This window comes from Rhinopithecus roxellana, chromosome 8 (assembly GCF_007565055.1).
Source record: "Rhinopithecus roxellana isolate Shanxi Qingling chromosome 8, ASM756505v1, whole genome shotgun sequence".
Classification (NCBI taxonomy): Eukaryota; Metazoa; Chordata; class Mammalia; order Primates; family Cercopithecidae; genus Rhinopithecus; species Rhinopithecus roxellana.
Window position 1 is genome coordinate 9,306,439 of NC_044556.1, and position 19,109 is coordinate 9,325,547.

A 19,109-nucleotide genomic window follows, 5' to 3' on the forward strand; every position below is an offset into this window, starting at 1 on the left:
AAGGATCCATTTGAGAATTGAGTGAAATCTAAGACAAAAAATATAGATGCATGCACAATTCTGGACTTTCTTTCAGAGGACTCAGCTTCTCAAGGGCTCACAGACCATGGGTAAAAACCATATGCCTTAGACCACTAGGCCTAAAATGTCTAAAATATGGCTGAAAATTACAAGGCACCAAACAGAAGAACATTCAAAAGGCATTTGAATTATTGCCGAAACAATTATGCAGCAGATTAGGCAAAGACAAGCTATGAGTCTGCCATTCAGTGAAGCTAGATGAGGAGTAAACCTCAGTTTTACCCATCTGTGAAATGGGAACTCAGAAAGAAGGTTGAGGGGATTAATTAGGTTCCTATCTATAACATATTTGAGGGCTGAATGCAGTAACTCACACCTGTAATCCCAACACTTTGGGAGGCCAAGACAGAAGGATTATTTGAGCCCAGGAGTTCAAGGCCAGCCTGAGCAACAAAGCAAGTCCCCATCTCTACAAAAAAAAAATTTTTTTTAATTAGCCAGGCATGATGGTGCATGCCTATAGTCCCAGCTACTCAGGAGGCTGAGGCGAGAGGATTATTTAGCCCAGGAATTTGAGGCTGCAGTGTACTATGATTGCACCACTGCACTCCAGCCTGGGCAACAGAGCAAGACTCTGTCTCTCTCTCTCTATCTATATAAACAAAGAGACACACATATACACATATATACTACATATGTATACATACATATACATACATATGTAGTATATATGTAAGTAAAATGTAAATACACACATACATATATGATATATACATATATACGCACATACATATATACATAATATACGTATATATGTATAAATAAAATTTAAAAATTAATATATCTTACACTTAAATGCTCTGTCAATACTCAACTGCTGTTAGTCATTATTACTCCCATTGTTCATCATTAAGAATATAAGTTTAAGGTCACTTGCACTGTAGTGCCACTGGAGGGGGGTCACCCTGAATGTAGGAAAAGGGGGTCCCAAGGCGCAGGTGCAGGGAGGGTCCTCCTAGGTTCTGGAAAACTGGGGTTGAGCGGACATTGACCCTTACCGTAAGCCCCCGGAAAGCCTTTTTCTCTGTGATCCGGTACAGTCCCTCTGCTGTCATGATTTTAATGTGCTTGACCTCGACGTTATATCTGGAACCAGATGGTCACCGGACCCTGAGTCCAGGGACTGGAACCCAAACCCTGAAGCTGTCCCAACAGAACCCATTCCCTGGGCCCTTTGCTACTCTAAGCCTTCATGTCTTCCTCTCGTAGAAGAGGAATCATCTTCCCTGACTCACAGGTTTGTTGAGAAGTCAGTAGGACCTTGTAAAGAAAGCAGTGTTCTAGAATAGATAGGAAGAGACCTCCCCGTCCACCAATATAGACGACCACAGGATATAAAGGAAGAGGGAAGAGAGACCCATTTCTGTCAATATGGTGGACATAGACTAAAAGGGGCCTTGGAGGAGACCTCCACTCCTGCTCATCTGGCAAACTAGATGAAAAACAAACAAATAAACAAACAACAACAAAAAAAAACCTCTTCCTATTACAAAAACCCTAGGAATGTTGAGAAAAAAAAAAATGCTGAGCTCTAAAAAAAAAGTAAGGGAAATTCACAGGAGCCAAAAATAAAAACGAAATTACAAACTCAGCAACATGTGAGAGAAGGGAATTCTTCTGCACTGTGGGTTGGAATGTAAATTGGTTCAGCCACTGTGGAAAGCAGTTTGGAGGTTTCTCAAAGAACTAAAAACAGAACCACCATTTGATTCAGCAACCCCAGGACTGGGTATCTACCCAAAGGAGAAAGTAATTGTGTTGCCAAAAAGACACACGCCCTCGTACGTTCGTCACAGCACCACTCACGATAGCAAAGACCTGGAGTCAACCCAGGTGCCCATCAACAGTGGACTGGATAAGAAAATGTGGTACATATACACTATGGAATACTATACAGCCACAAAAAAGAATAAGATCATGTGTACTGCAGCAGTGTGGATGCACTGGGTGTTATTATCCTAAGCCAATTAACACAGAAACAGAAAACCCAATAGCCCATGTTCTCACTTATAAGCAGGGATTAAACATTGGGTACACATGGACATAAAGATGGGAACAATATTGGCCAGGCACGGTGGCTCACGCCTGTAATCCCAGCACGTTGGGAATCTGAAGCCGGTGGATCACCTGAGGTCAGGAGTTTGAGACCAACCTGGCCAACATGGTGAAACTGCCCCGCCCCCACCACCCCACTGTCTCTACTAAAAATACAAAAAAATTAGCCGGGCATGGTGACATGCACCTGTAATCCCAGCTACTCAAGAGGCTGAGGCAGAAGAATCGCTTGAACCTGGGAGGTAGAGGTTGCAGTGAGCTGAGATCTCACCACTGCACTCTAGCCTGGGCAATAGAGAGAGACTCTGTCATAAATAAATAAATAAATAAATAAATAAATAAATAAATAAATAAAAATTTTTAAAAATTAGAAATTCCTGGAAATTAAAAAAAAAAAAGAAAAAGATATATATATATATGAAAATTGGTTAAAAATAAAAGCCTTTAGGCCAGGCACGATGGCTCATGCCTGTAATCCCAGCACATTGGGAGGCCAAGGCAGGTGGATCACTTGAGGTCAGGAGTTTGAGACCAGGCTGACCAACATGGAGAAACCCCATCTCTACTAAAACTACAAAAATTAGCTGGGCATGGTGGCGGGCGCCTGTAATCCCAGCTACTCGGGAGTCTGAGGCAGGAGAATCGCTTGAACCCGGGAGGCAGAGGTTGCAGTAAGCTGAGATCACGCCACTGCACTCCAGCCTGGGAGACAGAGGGACTCTGTCTCAAAAAAAAAAAAAAAAAAAAGAAAAGAAAAAGAAAAAAAAAAGAGAAAAAATAAAGGTCAGGGTGACAGAGGGAGACTGACTCTAATTAATTAATTAATTTTTAAAAGTCTTTTTGAGCCTCTATAGGAATCATATCTCTTTCTTGTGGTTGTCAACGAAATGAAATAAGAAAGGCGAAAGGCACTCGGGAGCCAGCAGGGGTTCAGTAAAAGGTGGACGTTATTACTGTACACTTCTATAAAGTAAAACCTGGATATCCTTTTTCCCAGGCCCACAGGGCCCAGGCCCCAAAAGGGTATGGGTCAGGGAGAGAGGAGTTACTTAATGCTGATGGCAAATTCTGCTGCATCCTTCACCCTCTGCCGCACCAAGAAAGTCCCGTCCGAGCGGTTGGCGAGGATGCTTTCTGCCCCTGCCCGTTCCATGGGGCCTGCGTACCTGCAAAGAGACACCAAAGACAGAGGTGGCACGGCCCCCGTGCCTGGGTCCCCCTATTGCCATATGGAGGCTGCCTTTCCCCCTGAATCTCTTTGATTTTTTTAAGTTGGTGACAGCCTGGATCTAATAGCCGTTCAGCACCAAGGTAGGCCCCGTGGAGGCAGGGGCCGGAGCCCAAGCATGGGGAGCGGGCTTCCACTTCTGTAGGTCACCACCAAGGTCTGACACACGGACTCGGGGGGATGGCTCAGCCCTTTGGGTCTGGCTGGGTCTCTGGAATTTGGCGATGGCTTCGCCGGGCATTTCCTGAAGGCTCACTGTGTGCCCATCTCCATGGTCACCCGGACAGAAGTAGGGCCAGGCACGATGGCTCACGCCTGGAGAATGAGTCACGAGCCTCAGGTGCAAAATATAAGTGAGAGCCAAAAAACCCAGTCATCAAGGTAAATGACGATAAGTAAAACACTCAGTATTCTAATACAATATTCTTAGAAATCACAATGAATAAAAAATCAGCCATCAAAAGGGAAGCAGCACTGACATGGCCTACAATAGAGATGAGCCTTCAAAACCTCGCACTCAGTGAGGGAAGGCAGGAACGAACGGCCACACCATGTGGGATTCCACTTGTAGGAAATGTCCAGGACAGGCCAGTCCGCAGAGACAGGAAGGAGACTCTTGGTTCCCGGGGGCTGCGGGAGGCAGGAGCAACTGCCCGGGATGGGGTTTCTCTTGGGGGTGATGAGAATGTTTTGGAGCCAAATGGCGGTGATGGCGGCGCAGAATTGCAAATATACTAAATGCCACTGGCCGGGCGCGGTGGCTCACGCCTGTAATCCCAGCACTTTGGGAGGCCAAGGTGGGCGAATCACAAGGTCAGGAGTTCGAGACCAGCCTGGGCAACATGATGAAACCCTGTCTCTACTAAACAAAAATTAGCTGGGCTTGATGGCGGGCACCTGTAATCCCAGCTATTCAGGAGGCTGAGGCAGGAGAATCGCTTGAACTCGGAAGGCGGAGGTTGCAGTGAGCTGAGATCACACCACTGCACTCCAGCCCAGGCAACAGAGAGAAACTCTGTCTCCAAAACAAAAAACAAAGAAAAGCCACTGAATGTAAATGTAACGTGAATATATTTATAATGTGAACATAAATATTCAATATAAATAATAGTTATATATAATATATAACATATAATCATTATATAATAATATATAACTATTTATATTGTAGATAGCTATATATAATAATTATAGATAGTTATCTATAACTCTATAATATATAATATGAATATAATATAAATATACATGTAATATTTATATTACATAGACTACACCATATATAGTCTATGTAAATGTAAAATATATGGTATAACATATAATATACTATAAATGTAAATGGACAACATAAATAATCCATGTTAATTATATGTAATACATAATATATAATTTTTTTTTTTAGACAGAGCCTTGCTCTGTCGACCAGGCTGGAGTGCAGTGGCATGGTCTTGGCTCACTGCAATCTCTGCCTCCTGGGTTCAAGCGATTCTCCAGCCTCAGCCTCCCAAGTAGCTGGGATTACAGGTGCACACCACCAGACCCAGCTAATTTTTTGTACTTTTAGTAGAGGCGGGGTTTCACCATGTAGGCCAAGTTGGTCTTGAACTCTTGACCTCAAGTGATCCACCCGCCTCAGCTTCCCAAAGTGCTGGGATTACAGGCGTGAGCCACCACGCCCAGCCCATAATACATAATTTCATATAAGCATAAATATCTCATGTTAATGTAATGTATATTATAGTGTATAATGTGCAACATGATAGAAATGTAACATACAATAAGGAATATTAATTATGTGTAATATATAATTATACATAGTATATAAGTTTATATAAGTGTAAATATGTCATGTTAATGTAAATGTATATTAAATATATAATGTACAATGTGACGTAAATGTAACATTATATAAATAATACATATTAATTATGCATAATATATAATTTTGTCACCTACCATAATGTAAATGTAAATATGTAATATATAAAGCTACAGTATAGTGTATTATATAATGCATATGATATATAAACATAAATGTGCAATATAAATAATAAATGTTAATTATCTAGAATATATAGCATAATATAAAGGTAAATCTGTAATATAAATACGTTATGATATATGGTATAATATGTGATATAAGATATAAATGTAAATATACAATATAAAGAATAAATGTTAGTTATATATTATGTGTAATTGTATATAAATGTAAATAGGTAATATATAAATCTATATTATAATATATTGTATACTGTATAATATAATATAAACAAATGTGCAATATAAATAAAAAGCATTAATTTGTGATAATACATAGCATAATATAAATATATATTATGATATGTGGCATAATATATAATAGGTTATAAGCATAAATACACAATGTAAAGAGTAAGTATTAATTATAAATCATATGTAATTGCATATAATATCTAACATCATGTAAATGTTAATATGTAATATAAATGTAAATATGAATAGAAATAGAAATGCCAGTAACCATTACAAGGTTAATTTTATATTGTATGAATTTCACCTCATTTTTTAAAATTTAATTTATTATTATTATTTTTTGAGACAGAGTCTCACTCTGTCGCCCAGGCTGGAGTGCAATGGTGCAATCTCGGCTCACTGGAAGCTCCACCTCCCAGGTTCAAGCGATTGCCCTGCCTCAGCCTCCCGAGTAGCTGGGACTACAGGCGTGTGTCACCATGCCCAGCTAATTTTTGTATTTTTAGCAGAGACAGGGTTTCACCATGTTGCCCAGGCTGGTCTTGAACTCCTGATCTCAAGTGATCCACCTGCCTTGGCCTCTGAAAGGGCTGGGATGACAGGCATGAGCCACCACGTCCAGCCGAATTTCACCTCAATTTTAAAAAATGATTGCAAATCTGGTTCAAGTTGGTGTTTAACATTTTTTTTTTAATGAATGCAAAGAAACCATGATGAACAAACGTCAAATTTTTGAATAAAGACAGAATCTGACTGCCCGACTCACCTCACCCACCTCCTCTTAGTCCCGGCTCTATTGGGCCCTGTCTTTAGTTACAATTTTGATATTTGTTCATCTCAAATTTTTTTTGCCTTGTTTTTGATTTTTTAATGTTGCATTAAAACGTGATGGAACTTAATCACTGAGATTTTCAGCATCCCCTGAAACCTTGCACCCACAAGAGAGCCTCCCTGGTCTCACCCTGGTCCCCACCCCACTGACCACATCTTGGCGTGGAAGGGCAGAAGGAGCGCTAACACAAGAGACCATGGTTCAAATCCTGACCCTGCCCCTTGAGCATTCTAAGACCTCGACAACTGGTTTTGCCTCTCTGGGCCTCAATTTCCTCTTCTGAAAAGAGGGAGATGCCATAGATGCACGTTTTTTATAAATGGCAATAGTGCACCTGCTACTATGTGGTAGGCACTTAGAAGGTGGGAGCATCAGGCAGTCGTGGCGGCTCACACCTGTAATCCCAGAACTTTGGGAGGCCAAGGCGAGTGGATCACATGAGGTCATGAGTTCAAGACCAGCCTGGCCAACATGGTGAAACCCTGTCTTTACTAAAAATATAAAACATTAGCTGGGTGTGGTGGCAGGTGCCTGTAATCCCAGCTACTCGGGAGGCTGAGGCAGGAGAATCGCTTGAACCTGGGAGGTGGAGGTTGCAGTGAGCCGAGATCACACCACTGCACTCCAGCCTGGGCGACAAGAAGATGGGAGCATAATCATGCTGTGTTTTATTACTAGCAAGAGATGGTAAACTGAGGCACTGAGGCTTTGGGTTCAAATCCCATCTCCATCACCTCCTCACCATGTGACGTTAAGTAAGTCACTTCCCCTCAGCCTCCTTTGAAAAAAAAATAAAAAGAAGAAGAAAAGAAAAAAGTAGGGGACAGGGAGAAAGAATGAAATCTATTTTCCAAAGGGCTTTTGTGAAAATTAAAGAAGCTCATTAAAGAGCTGAGGTGCCAGCAATTGTTCAATGCACCATTCTTTTATGTGCCATCAAGAAAGAACATTTCCTGCCTATAAAATTCATCCAAAGATGGATACTGTGGATTGCAAGAGCCATTTCAATGACAGAGATATTCCAATGTGAAGGAAAAAAAAAAACATGCATCTTAGAACAGATTAAATGTAGTAATAACAACAACTAATGCTGTATAAAGTCCTCATTATGTGTCAGGATCAGGACTAAGCACTTGATAGACTCATTTACACCTCCTAGCAACACTATGAAGTAGATACTGTGATTAAGCTATTTTCCAGAGAGGAATGCTGAAACAGAGAGAGGTTAAGTTACCAGCCCAAGGTCACACAGCTAGGTAAGGTTGGGGTCAGAATTTGAATCCAGGTCACAGGCCCCAAAAGCCACACTGTAAACCTCCACCCCTATATGCTTGACATGCTGTAGGTGCAAAACAAACAAACAAGCAAGACAAAAAATCCTACAAAAACAACTGGGACTGTCATGACCATCACCACCATCATCATCATCATCATCATCATTGTCATTGTCATCATCGTTACCATCACCACCGCCATCATTATCACCATCATCACCATCGTCATCATCATCACTGTCATCATTGTCATCATCATCATTGTTACCATCACCACCATCATCATTATCATCATCATTGTCATCATCATCATCACCATCACCATCATCATCATCATCACTACCATCACCACCATCATCATCGTCATCATCATGATGTTACCATCACCATATCATCATTATCACCATTGTCACATCATCATCATCGTCATCATCATCATCGTTACCATCACCACCATCATCATCATCATCACCATTATCATCATCATCATCGTAACTATTTTCTTTCCAACAAGACTATCATCTCCCAAGATCAGGGGCCCTCCTTTGTCCTTCCCATTCCCAGTAGCCCCCAGCCCAGAGCTAGATTCAGAAGTCAGTGCTCAGGGAACACAGAATGCATACATAACTAATTGGATCAGAGGTTCCTCCCATACCCAGCCTGGAACCCCAACCCAGAAACCTCTCATTGAAACAAAATAAGAAATGTTTCTACTCACCAGAGATGAACAGACAGGTCCTGAGGAGGGCCCTAAGAACACAGAGAGAGACCCCGACTTAGTGTAAAGACCCCAGCGTGACAGCAGAGGGCAGGGCATTTCATTCATTCCTTCCTTCCTTCCTTCCTTCCTTCCTTCATTCATTCCACTTGCGTTTAGTGAGTGTCTATTATGTGCCAGGCACTGTGGTACTCTTTGGGGATAAAGTCCCAGAATATCGGAGGAGAGACTGTCCCAGTGTCGTATAAGGCAGGGGTTCTCTTCCCAGCAGTTTATCATAACCTTCAAGTCAAGGATGGTTTTTACATTTTTAGATGGTTGGCAAAAATCAAAAGAAATTTTTTTATATATATTTTTAGGGACAGAGTCTCACTATGCTGTCCAGGTTGGAGTGCAGTGGTACAATCATAGCTCACTGCAGCCTCGACCTTCCAGGTTCAAGCGATCCTCCCATCTCAGCCTCCAATGCAGCTGGAACTACAGGCATGCACCACCACACCCACTAATTTTTAATTTTTTTAATATCCTCGAGATGAGGGGGAGGGTCTCCCTTTGTTTCCCAGGCTGGTCTCAAACTCCTGGCCTCAAGCAATCCTCCTGCTTTGGACTCCCAAAGGGCTGGGATTGTAAGCATGAGCCACCATGACTAGCCAAAATAATATTTTGGGGATTGTGAAAATTATATGAAATTCGTCTGTCAGTGCCCATGAATTATGCTTTATAGGAAAATAGCCATGGCCACACATCATTTACAGATTATCTAGAGCTACTTTTTGCACTACAGGGGCGGAGCTGAAGAGTTGCAAAACTGTATGGGACCCTGGAGGGTGAGCATGTTTACACTACTACTCGGCTCTTTACAGAAAAAGTTTGCCAATCCTCATCTGAATATGGGTGAAAGTGTTCACTGTTTTATTTATTTATTTATTTATTTATTTATTTATTTATTTATTTATTTAGAGATGGATTTTGCTCTTCTTGCCCAGGCTGGAGTGCAATGGCATGATCTCGGCTCACCACAACCTCCGCCTACCAGGTTCAAACGATTCTCCTGCCTCAGCCTCCCGAGTAGCTGGGATTACAGGCATGTGTCACCACACCCGGTTAATTTTGTATTTTTCGTAGAGATGGGGTTTCTTCCATGTTGGTCAGGCTGGTCTCGAACTCCCGACCTCAGGTGATCCGCCCGCCTCCGCCTCCCAAAGTGCAGGGATTAGAGGCATGAACCAGCACGCCCGGCTGAAAGTGCTCACTTTCACTACCTTAAAACCATTAGGACAGCTACTAAAAGGTAAAAACAAATCAACAAACAAAACAGAAAGTAGCAAATGTGGGCAAAGATTTGGAGAAATCAGAACCCTCGTGCACTGTTGGTGGGAATGTAAAATGGTGCACTATGAAAAACAGTATGTGCTGGGGGTGGTGGTTCACGCCTGTAGTCCCAGCACTTTGGGAGGCTAAGACAAGTGGATCATGAGGTTAGGAGTTCAAGACCAGCCTGGCCAACATGGTGAAAACCCCATCTCTACAAAAATACAAAAATTAGCTGGGTGTGGTGGCGGGTGCCTGTAATCCCAGCTACTCGAAAGGCTGAGGCAGAAGAATCGCTTGAAACCGGGAGGTGGAGTTTGCAGTGAACCGAGATCGTTCCATTGCACTCCAGCACTCCAGCCTGGGGACAGAGCAAAACTCCCTATCGAAATAAATAAATAAATAAATAAAAATAAAAATAAAAATAATGGTGGTTTCTTAAAACATTAAAAACTAGAACTACCATAGAAAAGTCCCATTTCCGAGTATATACCCAAAGGAACTGAAAGCAAGGATTTGAAACGATATTTGCACACCCATGTTCGTAGCAGCTTTATTCACAGTAACGCAAAAGTTGAAGCAGCCGATTGTTCACTGATGGGAAAACGGATAAACAAAATTCTTAACAATTAAGAAAATTGCCTGGGCACGGTGGCTCATGCCTGTAATCCCAGCACCTTGGGAAGCCAAGGAGGGTGGGTAGTTTGAGCCCAGAAGTTGTAGACCAGCCTAGGCAACAAGACGAAACCCTGTCCCTACAAAAAAAATACTAAAATTAGGCCGGACATGGTGGATCACGTTTGTTCTCCCAGCACTTTGGGAGGCCAAGGCGGGCAGATTCCCTGAGGTCAGGAGTTAAGAGACCAGCCTGGCCAACATGGTGAAACCCTGTCGAGATCACACCATTCCACTCCAGCCTGGGCAACAAGAGCGAAACTCCGTCTCAAAAATCAAAAATAAAAAAGTACAAAAATTAGCCAGGCATGGTGGCGCATGCCTGTAGTCCCAGCTACTCAGGAGGCTGAAGTGGGAGGATCACTTAAGCTTAGGCGATCCAGGCTGCCGTGAGTTATATATAATTGCACCACCACTGCACTCCAGCCTGGGTAACAGAATCACACCCTATCTCCAAAAAAAAAAAAAAACGCCGGGCGCGGTGGCTCACGGCTGTAATCCCAGCACTTTGGGAGGCCGAGGCGGGTGGATCATGACGTCAGGAGATCGAGACCACCCTGGCTAACACGGTGAAACCCAGTCTCTACTGAAAGTACAAAAAATTAGCCAGGCGTGGTGGTGCACGCCTGTAATCTCAGCTACACTGTAATGGTCAGTTTTATGTTTTGCAAATTTCACTTTAATTTTTTTAAAAAAAAAGGGAAGGATGTTCTATGAGATGACTGCTTGAGCCCAGGAGTTCAAGACCAGCTTGTGCAACATAGTGAGACACCATCTCTGCAAAAGAATCACACACAAAAAAATGGCTGTGACTGGGCACGGTGGCTCACGCCTGTAATCCCAACACTTTGGCAGGCCGAGGCTGGCGGTTCACAAGGTCAGGAGTTCGAAACCAGCCTGGCCAACATGGTGAAACTCCATCTCTACTAAAAATACAAAAATTAGCCAGGCGTGGTAGCAGGCACCTGTAATCCCAGCTAGTTGGGAGGCTGAGGCAGGAGAATCGCTTGAAACCAGAAGGCAGAGGTTGCAATGAGCCAAGATCACCCCACTGCACTCCAGCCTGGGCAACAAGAGTGCAACTCCATCATAAATAAATAAATAAATAAAGCTGAGCATAATGGCATGCATCTGAGGTCCCAGCCACTCAGGAGGGTGAGGTGGGAGAATTGCTCGAGCCCAGGAGGTCAAGGCTGCAGTGAGTTAAAATCACTCCAGCCTGGGTGACAGAACGAGACCCTCTCTCTAAAACAAAAAATTAAGAGATAGATAGAATAGATGGATGATGGATAAATAGGTAATAGGTACATGGATAGATAACAGATGATAAACAGACAGGTGATAGATAAATGATAAATGAATAGATGAGAGAGAAATGATAATAAATAGGTAATAGACAGATAATAGATGGCTAGATAGGTAGGTGAAAAATAGGTAGAGAGATGATCAGTGAATAGATAGATGATAGATAATACATAGACAGATGATACATAGATAAATGATAGGTGGATGAATAGATCATGAATGTATTGATAAGCAGATAGATGATGGATGATGGATGGATTGATGGATGGATGGATGGATGGATGGATGAATGGATGGATGGAAGAACTGATTGATGAATGGATGGATTGATGGGTAGGTAGGTACATGGATAGATAGATAGATAGATAGACAGATGGGGACAGAAAGGACAGCTCTTCCTTGCAGCAGAACACCAGCTAATAAATGTGGAAAGAATGATGGAGTTGGAAACTCACATTGCAACTTGACAGTGGAGAAACCACAGGAACAAAAAAATTTTTGATAAAATTTTTGGGGAAATTGGCAACATTTAAATACAGACCATGAATTCAATAATAGTATAATGTCAATGTTGAATTTTGTGCCTTTTAAAATCTTGCTCTGGTTATGTACAAGAAGGTTCTTGCTCTTAAGAAGTATTTAGGGGTAAAGGGGAACGTCATCTGCAAATTCACTTTTAACTCTTCCAGGAAAAATAAATACTATGTGTGGGTAGAGAGAGGAAATGACAGAGCAAATGGAACAAAACATTAGCAGAACCAACGCAACTGGGTAAAGGCTAATGGGGGCTCTTTGCATTATTCTCATAGTTTTGCTAGAAGTCTGAAATAATATGAAGTTAAAGTTAAAGCAACACTGGAGAGAATTTCGCTCTGTAGGCTGTGAAGTGGACAGTGGGGGTCATTTGCTATGAATGAGCTAGGGGACATCTGAGGTTGGGGAGAGAGGGAGAGCTTTGAAGTCATCGTGAAGAGTGAGGGGTCCATCGAGAAGAGAACACTAGAAGAACAGCAGAGGCTGGGGTGGACAGGTGTATCCACCAGGAGCAGGGCAAGGACGCAGGTAATGGAGGCCACAGCACTCTCACAGAACTCAATTCAGTGTCTCAGAAGGAAGCCACGGGCAGGCCCACTTTCTAGGTCCCTGCTCCTTCCTCCCTACCATACCTGTGTAGGAAGGAAAGGACCTTGATACAAAAATGATCAAGGAGAAAAAGATCCATCATTGTTTCCAGGGTGGCCCCTCTCTGGACTCAGTTGGTGGGGTGGGCAAAGCCTCGAGCTGGAGAAAGACCTGCCATGATGGGCAGCCCCCTTCCCAACTCCAGGGGTGTCTTTTCGATTCTGCCCATCCTCCCAGGACCCACCCTGAACCCCTCGCCCTTGTTCCATTCAGACTTGAGGCACTCACACGGATGTAGGGTTTCACCCTGTTACAAGGAAACCAGCCAATTTCATTAGTAGATGTGTTCCTGCCCTAAACACCCAGGAGACAAAAACAGGAACAGAGAGGTTATAGGATCCATAACCCCACCCACCACCTAAACCCATAACCCTCCACATGGATCCTGCCCCATCACTCGTGTGTGTGTGTGTGTGTGTGTGTGTGTGTGTCCATCTCTCTGCTCAATGGTCACTCTGCTTGTCCATCTATCTCAGGGTGGCCTGGAGAGCCCAGAGAGGTGACAACCAGTATTAACTTCCTGGGAAGATGGCCATCTCAGAAAAGCCATGCCCAGAAATCTCAGTGTACCTCCCCGACTCCTCAAGCATCACCTCCAGAGCACACTGGGACTATGACCCAACTCCCTGAGACCACATGAATCCATAACCCTACACTTGGGTCCCACCTCATCACTCCTCTGGCCCCAGCCTGTACCTCCCACCAGTTCTGTTCAGCCTCAGCCTTTGTGAGCTCCACAATGTCTCCAGGGTTGAGTCGTAGAAAGGGTCCAATGGCTCCAGGGGGTGGAGGAAGCCCATAGTATTCCTGGAACACCTCCATCTTGGGCAGACCTGGAGGACAGGGTACAGGAGTACAGGGTGATTGGCAGTCAACTTTCAATGCTGAATCTTGCCACCCACCAGAATGGCTAAAATTTTTCTTTTTAGACTGGCAATATCAAGTGTTGACAAGAACGTGGAGCAACTGGAACTCTCACTCATTGCTGGTGAGGATACTCTTTGGAAAACTATTAAACAATATCTACCGAAGCTAAACATTGTATCTACTCTGCAACCCAGCAATCCAAGAGAAATAAAAACATGTGTCCTGGCCAGGTGAGGTGGCTCACGCCTGTAATCCCATCACTTTGAGAGGCCGAGGTGGACGGATCACCTGAGGTCAGGAGTTCAAGACCAGACTGGCCAATGTGGTGAAACCCCATCTCTACTAAAACTACAGAAATTAGCCAGGCATGGTGGCAGGCTCCTGTAATCCCAGCTACTTGGGAGGCAGGGGGCAGGAGAATCGCTTGAACTCAGGAGGCAGAGGTTGCAGTGAGCTGAGATCATGTCACTGCACTCCAGCCTGGGCAATGGAGTGAGACTCTGTCTCAAAACAAACAAACAAACAAACAAAACAAACAAACAAAAGTTCTTCAAAAATTGCAGCTTTATTCAGATTATCCAAAAACTGGCAACCAACCAAATGTCCTCAATAGGTTGATCAATCAATAAACAAATCGTGGGCCAGGCACGGTAGCTCAAGCCTGTAATCCCAGCACTTTGGGAGGCCGAGACAGGCGGATCACGAGGTCAGGAGATCGAGGCCATCCTGGCTAACACGGTGAAACCCCGTCTCTACTAAAAAATACAAAAAACTAGCCGGGCGAGGTGGCGGGCGCCTGTAGTCCCAGCTACTTGGGAGGCTGAGGCAGGAGAATGGCGTGAACCCGGGAGGTGGAGCTTGCAGTGAGCTGAGATCCGGCCACTGCACTCCAGCCCCGGGCGACAGAGCGAGACTCCATCTCAAGAAACAAACAAACAAACAAACAAAAAAAACAAATTGTGATACCATCACATAATGGAATACTATACAGCAATAAAAAAGAAAAAGCTGTTGCTACAGGCAACCACATCGATGCATCTCACCATCATTATGTCAGATAAAAGAAACCAGATGAAATAAGCATGCACTATACGATTTTATTTATAGAAAACTCAAGAGCAGGCAAAATTAATCTATGGTGATAGAGGTCAGACAGTAGTTCCCTATGGGAGATAGGTGAGTAGCAGTGCTTTCTGATAAAACTTTCTGTGGTGATGGATATGTCCAATATGGTAGCAACCAGCCACAGGCAGTTATTGAGAGCTTCAAGGCTAATGTAAGTAAAAAAAATTTTAAGATGATTTCATTTTAATTAATTTATATTGGACAGTGTGGTTCTGGAGGGATGGAAATGTTCTATACTTTTATTTGATTGTTGGTTGCATGGATAAAAATGTATTAAGTCATATACTTAAGATTTATTGATTTTTACATACCTTAAAGTATGTATTTCCTCTGTCAAGAAAATACATGTATGTGTGTGCATATATATATATATGTATATATATTCTATTGTATAAAGGACACTTGGGCTGTTTCTAATTTTGACTGTTGCTAATAAAGCTGACTGACTATTGCTAATTACATGATAAGTAATAATAATAAGAAAACATACCCATTCATAGATTTCATATATTTATTTTTTTATTTCCTTGAAACAGGATCTTGCTCTGTTGCCCAGGCTGGAGTGCAGTGGTGTGATCATGGCTCACCGCAACCTTGAACTCCTGGGCTCAAGCAGGAACCCCACTAATTCAAAAAAAAATTTTGTGGACACAGGGTCTCGTTATGTTGCCCAGGCTGGTCTCAAACTCCTGGCCTTGGAGTTTGAGTGCTGGGATTACAGACATGAGCCACCACACCTGACTTATGTTATATATTTATATGTCACATAAACGGCATATAAGTGGAACACTCCTGCCACTGCTCTCCAGCCTGGGATACAGAACAAGACCCTGCTTCTAAAAATTTTTTTTAAAAACATGTATTATATACATACATATACGATATATGACATATATGTATCAGCTTTATTTGCAGTAGTAAAAAACTAGAAACAACTCAAATGTCCTCAATACAACAGAAGGAGATATGTATTTGTTTTTTTTTTTTTTAAGGTTTTTTTTTTTGAGACAGAGTCTCGCTCTGTCGCCCAGGCTGGAGTGCAGTGGCCGGATCTCAGCTCACTGCAAGCTCCGCCTCCCGGGTTTACGCCATTCTCCTGCCTCAGCCTCCCGAGTAGCTGGGACTACAGGCACCCGCCACTTCGCCCATCTAGTTTTTTGTATTTTTTTAGTAGAGACGGGGTTTCACCGTGTCCGCCAGGATGGTCTCAACCTCCTGACCTCGTGATCCGCCTGTCTCAGCCTCCTGGGATTACAAGCTTGAGCCACCGTGCCCGGCCTTAAGTTTTTTTTAAATTAAGGTTAGGCATGGTGGCTCATGCCTGTAATGCCAACACTCTGGAAGGCCAAGCAGGCAGATCACCTGAGGTTAAGAGTTCGAGACCAGCCTGCCCAACATGGCGAAACACCATCTCTACTAAAAATATAAAAATTAGCCAAGAGTGGTGACATGTGCCTGCAGTCCCAGCTGCTCAGGAGGCTGAGGCAGGAGAATCATTTGAACTTTGGAGGTGGAGGTTGTAGTGAGCCAAGATCGCACCACTGCACTCCAGCCTGGGCAACGGGGCAAGATTCCATCTCCAAAAATAAATTAATTAATTAACTAAAATAAGCACATATTGTATGAGTTAATTTATACAGTATGACTGGGCAACATAGCAAGACCTCATCTCTATTTTAAAAATTTAAAAATTAGGCATGGTGGCGTGCACCTGACTTCAAGCGATCCTCCCGCCTTGGCCTCCCAAATTGCTGGGATTACAGGTGTGAGCCATTGCACCCAGCCCAATGTGGCTGTTAATATGATTATGGAGATCTGTCCCTGGGTCAACATGAATGGAGATAAATTCTCCTCCTGCCCCCACACAGCATCCCCTGCCAACTCACCCAGCTCATTCCTCTTTTTGTCCTGAGCCCTGCGATGCAGTTTGTCCTGGAAGGAGAGACAAAGAAAGCCTGTCTACCTATGCCCAGCCTGGGGGCTTGTAGGCCCCCATCACTGTCCTCACCCCACAAAGGATCACCGCCAGTTCCGGGATGCCCTGGGTCCTCCCCGCACTCTTGCCCATTATTTGCAGTGCACAGGAAGGAGCGTGGGAAAGTCTTACCTTCTTCATAGTTCCTGGGAAATCTATGGGAGAGTAAAGGTAATGATGAGAACGGGAAATAATCCACCGAGAACCAAGCTCACCTCCCAACCTCCCTCCCACTCGTACCTTGCCCGTGTCGGCCACATGGAGGGACCCTCCCCAGACACTCCTTGTGTGCAGGTGCCCGGCACCGATGGCAGCGATAGCCCTGATAGAAGGTACCTCTGAGATGCAGGGGACACATAAAGAAGAGTGAGTGACCTTTACAGACATGGCCAAATATTCTGCCAAGAACATAAAGGGCTCCCTTGGGTTCTCTTTAGATCAGGAGACTGACGGAGAAGCAGAAGATCAAAGTAGGAACCCCCCCATCTCCCAGTTTAGGGAACCAATTACTGAGGCAGCTTCTCTAGCAAGGAACTGATGACCAAGCCCAGGATACAGGACCTTCCTCCTAGATTCCCACCTAAGCAGCATCTGACAAGCCTTGCAGGATGTGGTCTCCTCAAAGGAGAACATCTGGAAGTCATGCCCGTTGGCGGTGGCATTCTCCGGGTAGATGTTGGAGCTGGCAGAGGAAAATTTTAAAAAAAAACAAAGAGGATCAGCATTTTATTCCTTTTTATGGCTGTATACTATTCCATGGTATGAACAGACCATATTTTGTGCATCCACTCATTCACTGATTGATGTTTGGGTCATTTCCACCCTTTGGCCACACTGAATCATGCTGCTATGCACATCGGGAGAAAGAGAAAGCAGGTTAGGAGTTTCCAGGGGCTGCGAGAGCGGGGAATTGGGAGTGAATGTTTAATGGGTATGATGTCTCCTTTGGGCTAATGAAAAGGTTTTGAAACTGGATAGAGATGATGGTTGCACAACACTGTTCGTGTACAAAGTGCCATGCAATCATGCAGTTTGAAATTGTTAGATTTTTGTTGTGGGAATTTTGCCTCATGTAAAAAGGAGGAGGAGAAGACAGAAGTGGAAGATGAGGAAGAGGGGAAGAAGGAGGAGGAGGAGGAAGAGGAGGAGAAGGAAGAGGAAGAAAGGGAGGAAAGGGAGGAGGAGGAAGAAGGGGTGGAGGAGGAATAGGAGGAAGAGGAAGAGAAGGAAGGAAAGGAGGAGGAAGGGGAGGAAGGAGAGGAGGAAGGAGAGGAGGAAGGAGAGGAGGAGGAAGAACAAGAGGAAGAGCAGGAGGAGGAAAGAGGAGGAGGAAAGGAGGAGAAGGAGAAAGAGGAGGAGGAGGAGGAGGCGGAGGAGGAGGGGTAGGAAGGAAACCAGGAGGAGGAGAAGGAAGAAGAGAGGGGAACGGGAAAGAGGAAGAGGAGAGGAGAAGAGTCTGGGCTGGTAGCTGAAGCTTACACACAACCCTGGCATTCCAAGGATGAAGACAACCTTGGGCCTGTCCCTCTTATTTCCCAAATGAAGAGACTGAGGTTCAGAGTGGTCCCATGGCATGTCAGGACAGAGTAGGGACTAGAGCACATTCCTCTTTCCCAGCCCCTGCCCCTCTGAGGACAGAAAGAGGAAGGAAGACGGGGACTCACATGGCCATCTCAAACTGCTCCATCCACTTCTTCTTCAATTCTCTTGTCTTGAAGAACAGTTCATAGCCCTGGGCACCTTGGTCCTCAATCAGGAGGAACATGTGGCTCCACTGCAGGGAAGCAGAGCTCAGACTGAAGGCACTGCCCCTGCGGAGGGCGGGAGCACACACCCGCTGACCCCTCCCTCTGTAGGGAACAGTCAAGCCCATGACAGTCTCTATGCCCCCAGCACCATGCACGGATATCCTTGTAAAAGGGCTTTCTAGGATATCCAAATACACAACCATAAACCCAAAACCACACACACATGCGTGCACATGCACACATACACACCCCTTTGCAGAGGCACACACCAGACACAGCATGTCACTCATCATTGATTTGTCTGTTCAACAAAGCATTGGTGCAGCACCTGCTGAGAAACAGACACTGCTAGGAGCTGGGGACAGAGCAGCGAATAGGATGTGGTCCCCAGAGCTCCAGCTCGGTAGGAGAGACGGATGCCGGAAGCAGGCAGTCACAAGACAGCAACTGGCTCCTCAGGAGGCACAGGCTGAGAAACAGAGAAGCTGGCCAGGTGTGGTG

The 19,109-nt window shown here is 44.2% G+C and overlaps 1 protein-coding gene across 1 annotated transcript in view; it reads right to left on the reverse strand.

Moving 5' to 3' along the window:
- Window positions 1–19,109, reverse strand: part of VAV1 (vav guanine nucleotide exchange factor 1) — an 81,968-nt gene that overhangs the window by 5,902 nt on the left and 56,957 nt on the right. The window contains exons 15-24 of the mRNA XM_010367152.2: window positions 18,525–18,634; window positions 17,441–17,542; window positions 17,101–17,198; window positions 16,993–17,015; window positions 16,772–16,817; window positions 13,590–13,726; window positions 13,122–13,187; window positions 8,421–8,452; window positions 3,186–3,302; window positions 1,080–1,167 (exon numbers count right to left, since the gene is read on the reverse strand). Coding sequence (XP_010365454.1) covers window positions 1,080–1,167; window positions 3,186–3,302; window positions 8,421–8,452; window positions 13,122–13,187; window positions 13,590–13,726; window positions 16,772–16,817; window positions 16,993–17,015; window positions 17,101–17,198; window positions 17,441–17,542; window positions 18,525–18,634 — 819 coding nt within the window. The remainder of the gene's footprint in view (window positions 1–1,079; window positions 1,168–3,185; window positions 3,303–8,420; window positions 8,453–13,121; window positions 13,188–13,589; window positions 13,727–16,771; window positions 16,818–16,992; window positions 17,016–17,100; window positions 17,199–17,440; window positions 17,543–18,524; window positions 18,635–19,109) is intronic.